Source organism: Garra rufa, chromosome 10 (genome assembly GCF_049309525.1).
Source record: "Garra rufa chromosome 10, GarRuf1.0, whole genome shotgun sequence".
In the NCBI taxonomy this organism is placed as follows: domain Eukaryota; kingdom Metazoa; phylum Chordata; class Actinopteri; order Cypriniformes; family Cyprinidae; genus Garra; species Garra rufa.
This window is the reverse complement of record NC_133370.1, coordinates 26,596,363-26,613,894: the sequence shown is the minus strand read 5'-3', so window position 1 is coordinate 26,613,894 and position 17,532 is coordinate 26,596,363. Positions and strand designations below refer to the sequence as shown.

Here is a 17,532-nt window from a genome sequence, read left to right as displayed (position 1 = left end):
TCAGCCTAGATGAGCGAAAGAGGAGCAATCAGCAGTTCTTATCCTCCGGTGGACTTGCACTGCTTACTGTAATTGTTGCTAGGCTACTGTATGGGGAGCCGCTTGCATTTTAATGGCCCTCAATGGGCTTTGTAATTGAATTGGTATGCAGAAGAGAGACAGACCCAACAGGCCTGCTGTCTGATTATAGGCTGATTGCACGCTGGGAGAAAAAAAACATTGTGTTGAATTATTCGCCGTGGCTCTGTTTCTTGGCCCTCTTGGATGATGCTCCAATTCCAGAAGGGATTGTTTGAGGGCGACGGAAAGGAGTGATTGCACTCCCAGCGTTCATTAAAACTTGTTCAGTTAATGTCAATGGACTTTTCAGCTAGTTTAGTTTTATTGATTCTACAGCAATACTTAGTGACTGAAAATGAGATGTTTTTATGCCAAAGTTTGTCTTTTTTTTTTAATACTTACACGTCGATTGAATTATGATCAGCAGCTGCTGCTGAAGTGTTTATTGTTGAAGTGTTTATTGCAAGCTTTTCTGTGTCATTCTAATCAGTGTTTTTGGCTCTGACTCCTGGAGACTTGTAGTTTAGTTTTTTTTTTTTTTTCAATTTAAAATAAATGTTAAAGAGAAAAATGGAAACACGGGCCACACTGGGGTCATTCATAATCATGACACAACAGCTGGGTATTGCAGTAAATAATACACCACATGAACTTCACCTCTACAAGCTATAAGTTTCCACCAAAATAAAAACTCGATAGTTTAACATTGAGATTGGAGAAATTAAGACATGAAGAAATGGAGAAATATTAGTATTATAGTTGTGCTGAAAATTATTATTTTTTTTTTAATTTTACTATTTTTATTTGACAGTTATTATTTTGAAATGTATTAATAATAAATAAATAATAAATAAATGATATTATTTAATAATAACATTATTATTATTGTTATTAATAATAAAAATAATAGTAATAATGTTGTTATTATTTTTATTATTAACTTAATATAATATAAATGTATAATAATAATAATGTTGTTAATAACTTGCTATTATTATTATTATTATTATTATTATTAACTTGTATAATAATAATACTGTTGTTATTCTAAATAATTATAATTATATTATTATTATTATTATTATTATTATTACAAACTTAATATTATAATATAAATAAAATAAAATAAGGTTGTTGTTATTATTATTATTATTATTATTATTATTATTATTATTATTATTATTAATTATAATAATAGCTTGTTAATAACGGCAACAATAACATTAATAATGTTGTTGCAGTTAATAACTTGCTGTTGTTAATAATAATAATAATAATAATAATAATAATAATAAAAATAATATAATGTTATTAACTTGTATAACAGCAAAACAACAATAATAATATTATTGTTAACTTAATATATAATATAATATAAATAAAATGTTTGTTATTAAAAATAACAATAATAATAATAACAATAACAATAATAACGTTGTTGTAAATAATAATGGTAAAATTAATAATAATAATAAATTGGTAACTTGCTTAATGTTAATAAAATTATTGCTGTTGTTATGAACATTCATAACTTGATATTGATGATAATGATGATAATAATAATAATAATAATAATTTTATTGTTCTTATACTTTGCTATTAATGATAATAATAGTATTATTATTATTATTATTATTATTATTATTATTATTATTATTATTAACAACTTAATAAAATTAAATTTTAGTATTAATTTATTCATTTATTATTATTAATTAATGTGTTGTTGTTGTTGTTGTTAACTCTATTTTAGTAATAATAATAATAATAATAATTATTATTATTATTATTATTATTATTATTATTATAACAATTGTTATTTTTACAGACCTACAAAAAAGCTGCAACCTTTGTCCAAATAATTTTCAACAATTTATTGCATTTTTATTAGCTGTTTTTTTTTTTTTTTCACTTAAATTGTGCATTCCTACAATGTCAGTTTGTTTACCTATCCAGACTCTAGCCACATTCAAAATCTCAAAACTGAATTTTAAATCTAAATTTAAATCTAGTGAAAATGCAAGTGTGCTTTAAGCTCTGAAACTCTGTCGTTTTCCACCTCTTATTTGCATGACATTGAACATTTCTCGACTGTTTGAGGCTCTCACTGTTTGCTCCACTCCATCATCAATCCCACAATCCCCTGAGCTCTCCGCTCAGCTCCCATAGAGAATGAATTAGAAAATCCCACTCAGCTCCGCACCAGTGGACATGTGCGCCTAGCCAAAAGTCTTTGGATGTGTTGTAACTTTCCTCTCATCGGTGTGTAGCTCAGAATGTTTTGGCTGGCTTTCTGCAGCTCTTTTGTGGCACTTCAGTACCTCGTGGAGTGTTTTGCTGATCAGCTGCTGTGAAACGACAGATTTGAGCGAGCTGGTGTGCACTTTATTTTTTTCCCCCCGCTCAGCACTGCTGCAAACACTGAATAAGCTTGACTGTGTTTAAATGCTCAGTATTAGCAAAACATGGCTCAAGTGGCTCTATTTTCCAATCGTTGATCTGGTTTTAATATCTATAAACTTGTGGTTTTAGCCACTGAGAGGTCAAAAGTTTGCTCCGGCGCGATTCGGCTGTGGCGCCAATTCAAGGCCAGTCGAGAGAGCGCTCAAAGAGTCAATTTAGTCTTATCAGGAACGTTCACCTTGCACTGTGCCTCTGCAGTCATGCGGAGAAGCCACTAGCGAATTGGTTTCAGTGGGAATGGAGTGAGGAGAGATGCGCGCTTCTCCTCCTGCATCTCAAACAGTTGGGCTATCTCATTAAACCCAGTTGTTTCCCTGACACTGCGGGCCATCCCTGTCATCTCACCCCTGGAGCCCTTTGTCTGTAGTCCTCTCTCTCTCTCTAACTCAAACATGTGACGCTGCAGAAAAAGGCTGTGAGACTCTGTCAAATAGCGACGTTTAACTGCAGAAGTTCACTTGTGCTATAGGAAAATTACAATTGGCTGTCACAGAAACGGCTGAAGAGAACTAGAAATCTGGCAGGTTTTGGCAGACTGCTAATGACATTTAATATTGGATCTCTGTTGCTAATTAAGAAATACTAGAAGATTGGATTGAATTCATCTAACAACTCAGTAGTCAATTAGTGACTATCTATATTTTCTTTGAAGGGCTGCTCACATCACACTTTCACTACTCATTTCATCGACTTCCATTCATATAATGCAGGAGAGCTAAAACACAAGCTCTTGCAAAGAAGTTATGTTCAAGTTTGGTAAACTCTGACTTGCGAATTTATATCATTTGAAGATGTGTGGCTAGAAGATCAGCTTTTTCTATTTTGGATGCATGATAAGTTGAATTAGTTTTTTTTTTTAAAAGACAGCGGTGAGCGTCTTATTATTATTATTATTATTATTATTATTATTATTATTATTATTATTATTATTATTAATTATTTTTTTTTATTTTTATTTTTTTAAATAATTTTACCCACAGTGCTTAAATGAACAGTTTGTGCTTCAGCTGTTATTAAAAAAGGTTCAATGTTTAATTATTCCTCTTAAAATGGTTTTATGTTTTATAATTTGACATTTTTTTTATTTTTAATGACCACTTATTAAGTATAAAAATCTTTTACATTTTAAATTTGTATAAAAATGCTGCAAGCTGCAACTTTTCTTCTTAAAATGATTTTACATTTTTAATTTTAAATGATCAATTTTTTAGTATAAAAATTAAATTTACATTTTATATTTTTATGAAAGTGCAGCAAGGTTAAATTTTTTTCTTTTAAAATAATTTAGCATTTTTATTTTACATTTTGTTTATTTTTAATGAACAATTTTCAGGTATAAAAATTATATTTACATTTTATATTTTTATGAAAATGCAGCAAGGTTCAACTTTTCCTCTTAAAATGATTTTACATTTTTTTATTTTTACTTTTCAATGAACAATTTTTAAGTGTAAAAATGCTATTTACACTTTTATATTTGAATGAAAGTGCAGCAATGTTCAATTTTTCATCCTAAAATAATTTTACATTTTTTATTTTTAATAAAAATTAAGTATAAAAATTATATTTACACTTTTATATACATTTTATATAGGGCTGCACGATATTGGGAAAAAATTACATTGCAATATATTTTTTTCTTGCGATATATATTGCGATGTGTACAAATTCATTTATGTTCATCAGGTTGTTTTGAACTGCTTAAAAATCAAATAATAATCCAAGAATAATTGGGGTAATTTTGTAAGCATTTTTAAAGAAAATGTAAAAGTACAGTATAATCAAAACCCTGAAATAAAATACTTTTTAAAGCTTATTTTTGGGTAGTTTCATAAACAGTTTGACTCACCTTATTCACTGTCAATTGAGGCAAATCAAGGCTCTAGTATGAAATTAATAATGAATGTTGCTTTTACCCTGATGAAAGGGAAATCAGCTTCTTCCTTTCACGAAAAACATTAAAAGCTTAGCCAAGATGGAGGAACAGCTGATCATAGCTGTTACAGGGATAACATTTTTTAGCAGCAGAGCTACTGCAAGCAATTTTTAGTTTTGGAAATCCATTTATCTTTGTTTATTTATCTTTGCTGAAACTTCCGCGTCTTTAGGAGAGCTTAGCAACGGCAGACGCCACTCTGCCACTCAAGTTACAGAGCGTTTTGGAAAGAAGGAGAAAGCGGCGCGCCTAGCGTTTTCCACGCGTTTTTAGGCGCGACACATGTGAACGGTCCCTTAAATTCGTAGTGTTTCCACGAGTTGTGGCAATAACTGCCAGGCACTCCCGACAAAGCACCTGTTTTTGGTCAGCAGCATCCTTTTTGTATCAAATACTTCCATATGACCGACGCTGCGTTTCTTTTTGCGACCGAATCTTCCATTTCGGCGCTTTTCTCCCGTCCCGCGCTCATTTCGCCATGTGCACACAGAGACTGCATGCATGAAGTAGGTGAAGCAACGTGTGCATTGTAGTTTTTAAAGAACCTTTAAACATGAGTTAATTCCTTTATTTTAGACAAATATAGATCCGTGAATAGAAAGTTTAGAAATATAGAAAGTACATTTTTAAATCAGACACACATACATTTTTTTTGCCCTGCATCGTGACTGCCACGATGTGACTATCGCGCATGCGTACATCGCGATGACGATGCTGAAACGATCTATCGTGCAGCCCTAATTTTACATGTATTTTTTGTTAAACTTAATCATTTTTTTAAAATCTAAGACTGACTATATTACAAACTTACGATTTGATTTTTAGATGTGCTTCAATTAGTTTTTTTTATGTATAGAAAGTATAGTATACTTTTTATATTTTTATATAAATAGAGTATTTATTTTTAACAATCATAATCATTTGTAATGTTTTGCAATACTTATTTTTAGCACTTTGTATTTGTTTACAAAAATATATGATAACTATACAAGTATTATAGTTATAGGACATAAAAAAACATTTATTTGAAATAATAATGGCATAAATGTTAAAACACAATTTAAAAATTTTCAACCCATTTTAACTTTTTTGAAATTGATATTTTATTTATTTATTCACTTATTAAATTTATTTTAATTTATTCAATCAATTTAATTAAATAAACATGAAATGTGTTTTTTCATAAATTAAATATAAAATTCAATAAATAATAAATAAAATAAAATATGTTTTTAATAAATACATAATGAATGAATGAATGAATGCTAGTGTTATACAGATGTCATTGATAGTCCACAAGCTTTTATGTCCAAATAGTTTGTTTATTCACTGTCAATTTTGACAGTACCGTATCTATGCTAATAATCTTACTTGACAAGCAGAATTTAAAATGAGTACAGGAGGATGAACTGGAAAAAAATGTAAGTCACGCATCAAGCAGAGCCAGTAAACACCCAATTACATGGTTGTTATGGGAGCCGTTCATGTACTCATCAAGTATATGAAGTTAATGCCAGCTCCAGTATCGTTCAACACTGTGACGTTGATGTAACAACCACGCAGATGAACGTTTAGATTGCCATCAGAACCTTTCAAATGTCCTGTGGTTGTACCATGATGCAAAGATGGTAATGCTATGGTAATCTGATACAGAGTTTCAGAAATCTGAATGATTATCACATTCACATATTCCATTTCATCCTTATTGGCTTCTGAAGTGTTTGGTCTGTAGCCTTAATTTCATCAGCAGGATCGGAGGAAGCAGACCCATGTGTTACGGAGCGTCACGGAATGAGCTCTATTCATCTTCATCGCCCTCTTTCATTCCCGCTCTGTTTACTCTGGCAGAGAGCGAGCGATTCTATTATTACGCCTGTTTGTAACCTAGTGTTGAGCGATGCCATTAGGAGCCCGAGCGCTAGAAATACACTTAAGTATACAGCATTCATAAGATATGTTTTTAAATCCAATAATCCTCATTCACACAGGCTGTTACCGCAGATCTAGGTCACAAAGACCAATGGCTGAATGGAATAGCGATGCTAAAAGCGCACACTCTGCTGACTTGCACGAAGCTCGCATATAATGCAATGCAGTGCAATACAGTCTATGTATCATATCTATTAGGGGGATGAAACCAGTTCTGCTAAGGTCAAGAGTTTGTAGTGTTTTTGTTTAGTCGTAGACTGCGTGTTCTGGATCGAAATCAATGGCTGAACACCTGCTGATGGTAAAATAACTCTCCATGCTCAGTTTGGAAGAAAAGAGGATTGGATTTTTCTTTTGAATAACAGCCGAATCTATTCACTGAGGCCTTGAAAAGCATGCGGTCTGGCCCATCTGCTCTGTCTGTGTGTGTGCGAAACTGCAGTTGTTATGCTATGCTAAGAGACTGTACATGTTTGCATGAGTTGAATTTTGCCCATTATTGGTGCATCTGAGGTGTCTTGTCATTTGCCTGACAATCTCTTTTGGCCCTTCGGTAAATAGTCAAGGACATGTTGAATCCTGCATCTCAGGCTATTCTGATTTTCTTTCCCACTGACATTTACTTGTCAAGATGTCTTCATCTGTTTTATCTGTGTTTACTTCCTCTAGTGCTTTGCTGTCTTTATCCCTCTATCTGTTTGTTTGGGGTCTGAAGGAAGATGGGGGAAAGTGTATTGCTGAGTGTCGAGGTGGGAGCCGTTGAGATTTAATGAACATGAGTGCCGATTGGCTGATAGCGTAGGGAAGAATCTCACCATGGTTGTGACCTACATCCGAATCAGGATGTGGCAGATAGCTGAGGCCAGACAAGTCTCGATTAGTAGGAAGTTGCATCTTTTGTAACTGCCCAGTGATGCCCCTTAGTCATGGTTTCACTTAGTTGTGAATGCTGACTTGTAAGAGGGACTGATGTGTTAATGAGCAAAGGGGGGATGGGAATATTTTGAGGATGACGTGTCACGTGTCCACAGTGAAATCTGGGTTTAGCTGCTCTGACACAACTTGGACTCTAGTGAACAAAACGTCTTTGTCACTCAGAAATGAGGACAGACCGCCCTGACTGTAAACCTCCATGTGATCGTGATTTGGAAATTGTGTGTGCCTGTGCTTAAACCAATAAGATTTCGTTGGTGGTTTAGTGATACTGAGATAATGAGTTGCTGTATTGAGTTTCTTTACAGTTTTCTTTTTTTATGGTCGTAATGAGAGCCTCATCATGATTTCAGAAGAATCATGTGGTACTGAAGACTTGAGTAATGGCTGTTGAAAATTCAGCTTTGCCAACTCAGGAAGAAAATCTTACTGTTTTATCTGTATTTTTTCAAATAAATAAATGCAGCATTTTTAGAGTGAGAAACCTAATTTTGAAAACATTAAAAAATCTTACTGACCCTGAACTGTAGGCGGAGTAAAAAAATATTGATTTGTTGATTTTAATAAATTCTCATTTTTATGAAACGATATTGATTCTTAAATCCCAAGAATTGATTAGTCATCTAGCCTGTTTTCAGTTAAAGGGTTAGTTGACCCAGAAAGAAAATTAGCCCATTTACTCACCTTCCAGGCATCCTTGGTGTATATGACTTCCTTCTTTCAAACAAATCCAATTAGAGTTATATAAAAAATTATCCTGGCATTTCCAAGCTTTAGAATTGCATGGATGGGTGTTTCTCTTCATCAGTCCAAAACAAGTTCAATAAAGTGCGTCCATCCATTTAAAAAAAGTGCCTCACACAGCTCTGGGGGGGGTGAATAAAGGCCTCCTGTACTGAATCGATTAGTTTTTTTTTTTTTTTTCATATTAGTCATCCTTTCCTGTCAAAATGCTTGTTACGAATGTGAAAACGCAGAAAATCGAACCTGATCCAAATTTTTTAAGATGGCCGAAAGTTTCGGTGTGTAACTGCAGTGTGTAAACTCGATTGACATAAAGTGAGGTCATATTTATTTTTTAACGTGCAAAAATTTCGTACTCAGTGTGCAATGGCCTTAATGCTCGGAAATGCCATCATAATTTTTAATATAACTCAGACTGGATTCGTCTCAAAGAAGGAAGTCATAAACACTTAGGATGCATGGAGAGTGAGTAAATAATGGGCTAATTTTTATTTTTGGTTGAAGTAACCCTTAAATGAATGTAATTGTTGCACACATCCTATCCAATAAATTGGAATAAGCTTTTGATATAAAACAATGTCTCAGATTTCAAATTCTGTCAATTGTATTACAATATGCAAAGAATAAATGCCGTTTTGGCGTTTTAATGTGGAGTGGCAGTTCGCTGTAGCGCCTCAGTTCAAAAGAAGCAATATGTGAACTGATCATCTCTGGCTTTAACTAGTTTCAGCACAAAATAAACATGAATGAACATCTGAAGGTATGTAAAAAAAAAAAAAAAAAAAGAGTACATCTTACAGAAATTTGTATCCTGTCTCATGTAACCGCTCAATCAGTGTTTGAACCGTGGAACGACTTCAGCAGTTTGTAAACTATGTCACGTAATGTCACATTTACCTCAGAAAAAGCATATTCGGTTAGTTTGATGTATCATACCCGATATATGAAACCCTGGACCACAAAACCAGTCGTAAGTCACACAGGTGTATTTTTATAGTAATAGCCAAAAATACTTTGTATGGGTCAAAATGATCGATTTTCTGTCTTTTATGCCAAAAATCATTAGGATATTAAGTAAAGATCATATTCCATTAAGATATTTTGTAAACATACTACCATAAATATATCAAAACTTAATTTTTGATTAGTAATATGCAATTTTCTCTTATTTATTTATTTTATTTTATTTTTTTGCACCTTCCAGATATTAAAATGGTTGTATCTTGGCCAAATATTGTCCTATGCTAACAAACCTACATCAATATAGAGCTTATTTATTGAGCTTTCAGATGTATAATTTCAATTGAAAAAATGTTAACCCTTATGACTGGTTTTGTGGTCCAGGGTCATATATATCCAAAATAATCAGAATCGAATCGCGAGCTTGTAAAGCACAATCCAGCCGATTTATGAAATTTGTGTCAAAACCATGCCCTACTAAACTATATTAAACCTAGTGCTTATAATTAGAAATGAAAAACGCCATAAATATCAAGTCAGTGCGTGCTTTCTAACAGATTTAACATGGCTTAAAGTCTTTATCTTTAAAACGGAAGTATTTTTCGGTGCACAGATATCACATAGTGAAGATATGAGGTGTGCGTGACATTCCAGCTATTTTAGGAAACAGTTCTTTTTACTGTAGGTGAGGTCATGTGAAACGTGCTGAAGACATAATAAAAGATTCTTAACAAAAACAAATATGCCTGCAGTTTTATTATTTGACAGGTGTAATCAAATGTAATATAGGTGTGATCTACAGTATTAATGTCAAAACGCCTCTCTTTCGCAGTAATTAATTACAAATTATGAAACAATTGTTTCTTTGTAAAGAGTTTTCTCTGGGTGTGTTTGTTTGGATAAACAAAAAATGCTGGAATCAAGGTCAGCTTTCCTTGTGATGTCTTGATCATTAAAGATGTTGATGAAAATCAAGCCTCATTTGGGCATTTCCTGACTTAAGCCTGTATTCCAGCATAACACTCTTCTCTATGGACATAATTTATGTTCTTAGTTTGAATTTGTTGTTTGTTTTCCATGCCTGGAATAAGAATATTTGATGCAATAAATATATTCATTGAATATATAAATGTGAATTGATTTTTTGTTTCTGAAGCATGTAGAATTCACAGTAATCCAAGTTTTAAGCTTTTTCCTAAGCACAACCTATGTTTGTTTCTCTGCAGGGCCGACATGTCAAAACAGGTCAGCTGGCTGCCATCAAGTGCATGGATGTCACAGGGGTGAGTTTATTTTCATTTGTACTTCAGTACTGACTACTACTAATGCTCTGAAGCCGTTGAGGTCATTCACAGACAAGATGTCAAAGCCTTATGAAGAGTCCTCTGCTCAGATCTGCAGGTTTATTTTAAGCTTAGTCGATCTTATTTTTGACGTTTTATTATTCCATATATCCTCAAGGCTTATTTTACTCCTCATTAGTTCTCTGGATGATAAAATATGATGTCTTCTTAATAACCTTTTAGCGTTTCTCTTTATAATAGAGCAGAGAAGATAAGGACACAATGTTTGCTGTGTTTTTAAAGTAGTTTCCATTACATTCTGCAATGCTAGCATATGAATTCTTTTATTCAGTCACAGTATTTCAGTCACGTCTGCTCGTTTCAACGGCAGATTTTTCCAATCTATCTTTTTATTTTTAATCTAAAGTCAATTTAGCATTTAATATGCTGTTGTAGATTTTGAAATACCGTAGCGAATTCAATTCACAAGCTGTTATGATTTCACTGGCCACCGTTGGATGTGTTTGTAATGGCTTGTGGCTGCCCCCCTGTTATTTCAGGGTGAATAACGCTCGATTAGCAGGTTACATGGATTCTTGTTTTTTTTTTAGGACGTACATCTTCCCTGTTCTATGGACTGTGGCAAAACCTTAGTGACTGCCTTTGCAGACATCATTTTAGACAATACAGTTAAGGGCCAAAAGTTTACATACACCTTCCAGAATCTGCTAAATGTTAATTATTTTACCAAAATAAAAGGGATCATACAAAACGCATGCTATTGTTAATTTAGTACTGACCTGGATCATATATTTCACATAAAAAAAAAAAAAAATAGTTGAATTTATAAAAAAAACGAGTCAAGTTCAAAAGTTTACATCCCCTTGATTCTTAATAAGGTGTTGTTACCTGAATGATCCACAACTGATTTTTTTTTTTTTTTTTTGTTTAGTGATGTATGATTTTGAGATCTATCTTTTCACACTGAGGACAACTGAGGGACTCATATGCAACTATTACAGAAGGTTCAAACACTCACTGATGCTCCAGATGGACAAAACGATGCATTAAAAGCTGGGGGTGAAAACTTTTGAACAAAATGTAGATGTGGACATTTTTTCTTATTTTGCCTAAATATCATATTTTTTAATTTGGTACTGTCCCTCAGAGGCTACAGAACATAGTTACATGTTTCTCAGAAGACAAAATAAGTAAAATTTACCCTGATCTTGAAATTCCAAACATTTTTCACCCCTGGATGTTAATGCATGGTTTTTCCTTCTGAAGCATCAGTAAGCGTTTGAACCTTCTGTAATAGTTGCATATGAGTTCCTCAGTTGTCATCAGTGTGAAAGATGGATCTCAAAATCATATAGTCATTGTTGGAAAGGGTTAAAATACACAAAAATGCTGGAAAACCGAAGAATTTGTGGGACCTGAAGGATTTTTATGAAAGACTGCAGGCAGTTTACCTGTTCAGGTACACACAAGGTATACAAGGGACTCAAAAAACAAAAAACACAAAAAAACACAGCTGTGGATCATTCAGGAAACAACACAGTATTAAGAATTAAGGGAAAGTAAACTTTTAAACAGGGTAATTTTTATAAATTGAGGTATTATTTCCTCTTGTTGACTATATTTAAACACATTTTATGTGCAATATCTCAATCAGGTCAGTACCAAATAAACAACAACATGCATTTTGTATGATCCATCTTATTTTGGTAAAATAATGAACATTTAGCAGATTCTGAAAGGGGGATGTACTGTAAACTTTTGACCTCAACTGTACATAATTGTTTGTAAAATGCCTATAATGTTCAAAAATGCTGTCTATGTAGGTTGGCAGTATTCAGGATTCACATGAAATTTTTTTATTTTGAAATCGTTTTCTAAACTGTGGAAACTTATTGGTCGAGTGATGAGGGAATCCAATTATCAGGATGGGTTGTTCCTGTAAATTATGTGTTTGACCTGTAGTGTATGAGAGGGCAGATAAAGAGAGTTGTCATTAGCTCAAATAGCTGTTCATCAGCAGCGTCCAGCATGCTCTTGAGAAGAGCTCATTGAGTTGGGGGGCTCCCAGAGGGACACTCCAGTCAGGATGTAATTCTTGGGGCCAAGAGCTAATCCCGTGCTCCCTGCCCTCCTTCCCCCATCTACTTCATGTAAAAGCACCTGCATCTGTAAGTGGGCCATCAGAGTGGTCCCACAGGCTGCAAGGTTTACTTCAGAGAGTAAGGAGATATCCACTGATTCCCTGCTGCATGTGTCTTGACAGGAGGAAGAGGAGGAGATCAAAGCTGAAATCAACATGCTGAAGAAATACTCTCACCACAGGAACATCGCCACCTACTATGGGGCCTTCATTAAAAAGAACCCTCCCGGTGTGGACGACCAGCTGTGGGTGAGTACCGTGTCCCACTGGGCCAGTGGAGATAGAGTATTTCCATCTGTGCTTCAAACACACTGCCCTGTGTATATGTGGTCTTTTGTGGGCCCATGGGGAAGTGTATGATAAATGGGCCTTGAATGAACATTGATGAACACGAATCAAAGCACCGTTGTCTCGCCTACAGACTTGTTGTCATGGAGAGTTAATGGAGCTCTGTGCTGGGAAAAGTTAAGGACTTTGTAAAGGCTGTGAACCTTTTTATAATGATTGGAAGAACACAATGTAACTATTTTTATGTTCTCATCAGAGTTTCTGCTGAGTTGCGTGAATGCGTGTTGATAGGCGGTTGAATGCAGTGGCTGACCAATACAGGTTGTTCAAAATGCTGCTATACTGAAAATCAGTGGTTCAAAAGTAAACATATACATATTTTTTATTTGCATTTATATTTCATTGATCCAAATGGAATAATGTACAATTTTATACAGTTTTAAAAAAATTTTCTTTATTTCCTTATAAATTTCCCCCATCAGCAGCTATTTTAATGAAACGCATACAGTTCTGTAGTCACATCAATTTTGGGTAATTAATTTAATAACTTCCAGTCTGTGTTATAAAGCAGTTTGAAAATTAATAGCTTTGTCATAATTACAGTCGAAATACCAGAAGAAGTATTATCAGAGTGTACAATTGCACTAAGTGAAAAATAGCACAACTTGTTGGCAGAGGCTATTTACACTAACTTGGCCCACCAAATGTGATTGGACTAGTCAACACTACAAAAGACGACCATCTAACAACAGCTCCAGTGGCATAGATGGTAAAACACCTGCTGTAGTCATTTTTGGTTCAAATCCGCCTTTTGCCGAACTTCTTTTCCTGCCTTTTAAATAGCATTTATCGCTATTTACACCTAGTGGAAATAGCCACTGCCAAATATTATAGCTTATATAGGCCTTTCAAATATTGTGTTTAAAGAACAATTTCGATTAGTTTACTAGAGAACCACTGATATAAATAATTTCATGTTACAGTTTACACAATTTACGTAAGGTTTGCTTGGAAATATTTCATAATACTTACTGTATGCAATAGTAATCATCCAGTAATAATGGTTTAGATTGTCTTATGTTTTAATGGGTATATCAGAATTATGAGCAAAATTAAGTCTCTATACTTTGATTAGTCTTGTGAAAGACTGATTTCTCTAAACTATGCTCACATTTGGAGAATACTTGTGTAAAATCAATTAAATCTAACACTTGAAAGTCATTTTCACGGTTACAGTGATCTAGTTACTGCGTTTTGCCTTTCTGGGAATAGTGTTTGGCCTACACTTTTGAAAAAATGAGGCAGAGCTGTTACTGAGGTGGTACTTATTTAAATAGTACTAATATGTACATTTTAGGTACTTGTACTTTTAAAGGAATAGTCCACCCAAAAATTAAAATTTTTGCATTAACTACTCACCCTCATGTTGTTCCAAACCCGTAGGAACTTTTTTCATCATTGCATCACAAATTAAGATATTTTTGAATGATGAAATGATGAAAAATACACATTCAAGGCCCAGAAAGGTAAGGACATCGCTAAAATAGTTCATGTGTCATGAGTGGTTCAACCTCAATTTTCTAAAGCTACAAGAATACTTTTTGTGTGCAAAGAAAACAAAAATAAGATTTTATTTAACAATTTCTTCTCTTCTGTGTTAGTCTTTCTTTCACTTTCACAACCCGATTCTGACGTAGAACCGGGATGCGCTGTGCCATATTTCCATGCATATTTTCTTCTCCTGCCAACTCTTTCCCTCTTAAACTTCCACTTCTCTTCCTCAGCTGAAAGAAAGTACAGGTTTGATAGTGGCAGGGTAATTTGTGGTGTTTATCAGTGGCTGCAGGGACACATCGGGCCACGCAGATGAAGCACCCCACCAATAAAGATAGACATCGCAGGAAATGAAGTGTATTTGTGACACATTTCAGTGCTGAGTGACAGCTATTGAATGAGCAGACCTTTCAGATGAATGGTGACATTCCCACTCCTGTAAGACTCCAGGGCCACAAACCTCTTCAGTATTCCCTCTGACCTGTCAATCAAAAGCCCAAAGACAGAGATTGGGATAGAAGCTTTTGGCATGATCAAGTGATTGAAACCCACATTTCAATTTTAGTCCTGCTCCTCAGGTAGTCAGCGTGCCATGTTTCCAAGGGAATCTATTCACTCTGGGCACTCAGAGCTCTTGCATAAACACTTTCTATTTTACGATGGCTCACACCGACTTGCTCACACTGACTTGCTGCAGCACTTAGTACTGTGAACTCCAAATTAAGCTCGGAGCCTATAAATTACTTCTTCAGTTTTGTCTTTGCACACAAAGATTAGTTTTCAGTGCATTGCACATTCTATTCAAACTGTTGAAGAGGACATAGCTGTAAAAGCCTGCCCTTTAAAAAAGACCAGCTTACACCAGCATGTCACTTGCAGTTTTTTGCTGGAATAGCTGTTGGAGCTCCTGTTCAAACTGTAAGGTTGACCTAAAAAGGCTAACATAAGTGTTAAACCACTGATATCACATGAACTATTTTAATGACGTTCTTACTACCTTTCTGGGCCTTGAACGTGGTAGTTGCATTGCGGTCTATGCAAGGACAGAAAGCTCTCGGATTTCATCAGAAATATCTTAATTTGTGTTCTGGAGATGAACAAACATCTTACATGTTTGGAACGCCATGAGAGTAAGTACTTAATAACAGAATTTACATTTTTGTGTAAACTATACCTTTAAGAGCATCGCTTTCAAAGGGTGAACTGAGGTAACTGAGTTTTGATGCTGTCGAGAACCATGTCGCTGTGAAAATATTCAGTATATACTGTACTGCAAATATACTGTATGCACACTTCTCTGTCTAGTAGAACACGCATTGGTGCTGAATCACAGCCCACGACTGAATGTGATAGTCTGTGAAAATGAGTCAGCGTCTTAAAATAGAGAAGCACCATCACCCAAAACACAGCCTCATCAGCAGCGCTCAATGATCTCATTCTTCCTCCTTTATAGCATCCTAGACAGAAACACAGCAAGTTTCCCATGATTCATAAAGTGTTAAAGAGGTCAAGCAACACATGATGTTTCTTGACGTGTGTTGTTGTGGTTTTTTTCTATGTCATAAGTGGATTATGATTTGTTTAGACCCCAGGATAACTGTGCTTAACTTCAGCTATTCTTACACAATGGATTTATCCTCAGTTGAACTTCACAATTCTTAAAGGGATAGTTCATCCAAAAATGTTGTTGTTGTTTGTTTACCCTCGTGATGTTCCAAATCCTTAAGAATTTCTTTCATCTGTTGAACACAAAAGAAGATATTTTGATAAATGATGGAAGCCAAACTGTTGCTGGTTGCTCCCATGGTGCTCAATGGAAGAAAGAAACTCATGAGGGTTTTTCATTTTTGGGTGAACTAGCCCTTTAAGGCATTGGCGTCAGAAGCAAATGTTTAGTTTCTGAGAACTGAATAATGTAAAGTGTTTCCTTTTTTAACTGTAGGCCATTTCCAGATGCAGCCAGCTTGAGTGGCTGTAGTGTGGTTGAGCACACATCTCTGACATGGAGTATTTGAACCTGAGGGCTGTGCTCAAGGGCTCGTGACTAGACAGGACACTCTCCGCTGAAGTGCGATTAGAAGAGCTAGAAGCAAAAGTCACTTCCAATTACAGCAGAATAAAGCTAAATCAGAGAGTTTGCTACATTTTGCAGCCATTTCCATCTCCACAACTGGTTCATTTGTAGTAACAAAGAAAATGCACCAGGGTTTGCTTTCGAATTATAGTTGCTTTAAGAGTAACTAGCTGTTTTGTAGCAAGTGGTGTTGGGTATTTCACAACTTTGCTACAGTTTCAAAATAGCTTAGTTGTGGTTTCAATGCTTTATACGAACAACAGTCTGGTACACATCAGTGCAATATATTTAATGGGCCGTACTTCTCATTAGCATTTGTGGAAAGTTAAATATAGCTTCTACACTGAGTAAATTCCATTAGGTAGGTGCTTAAAAAAACATAGGTGTTTCTCAAAACAAATTTTCACCGATTTCTGTACTAGAACAATAGGTGTAGTTATTCGTCAGTTGCCCTTTTCATGAGAACAGATGCTATATTCATTTGTAAGAGTTCACTACCTCCACCCAGGAAAACAAACGGGCAAAGATTAATGTGCTCTGATTAACTAGCATGCTCCTTCTGTAATATGGGCTTATCCGTATTACACCTTTTGCTTTTAAGGAATTACCCTTCACCTTAGTACAAATAATCACGAGACCTGAGATAAACTTTTACTTCAATTTTCAGAGGAAGTTTTAAAAACATGAATTTTTTGAATTGCGTGATTTAAACTCACAAATCTGAGGGTAAATTCTGACTTTTTTGATTTTATAGCATGCAATTGTGAGTCAAGTCAGAATTGTGAGATATAAACTCAGAATTCTAAGAAAATATCAGTCTTTTTTATATCCCGCATTTCTGAGGGAAAAAAGTCCCAATTTTGAATTATTTTTTTCTCAGAATTGAGAGATATAAACTCACAATTGTGAGAAACTCAGAATTGTGAGATTTAAACCCACAAATCTGAGGAAACTCGAGTTTCAACTTTTTTGACTTTATAACATGCAATTGTGAGTTATTAAAGGAGAAGTTCACTTCAAGAACAGAAGCTAGACAAGATGAGCATTTGAGGTTAAGAAGTATATAAATTGTAATTTATTTTTATTTTTTAGAAAATAACATTGTTTTCGCAAGATAAAACCCTTCTTTCTCTGCTTAAAGATGCAT

At 34.4% G+C, this 17,532-nt stretch overlaps 1 protein-coding gene across 1 annotated transcript in view; it reads left to right on the top strand.

Annotated features, from left to right (window-relative positions):
* Positions 1–17,532, top strand: part of LOC141344269 (TRAF2 and NCK-interacting protein kinase-like) — a 119,791-nt gene that overhangs the window by 54,870 nt on the left and 47,389 nt on the right. Inside the window, exons 3-4 of the mRNA XM_073849102.1 lie at positions 10,252–10,308; positions 12,593–12,718. Coding sequence (XP_073705203.1) covers positions 10,252–10,308; positions 12,593–12,718 — 183 coding nt within the window. The remainder of the gene's footprint in view (positions 1–10,251; positions 10,309–12,592; positions 12,719–17,532) is intronic.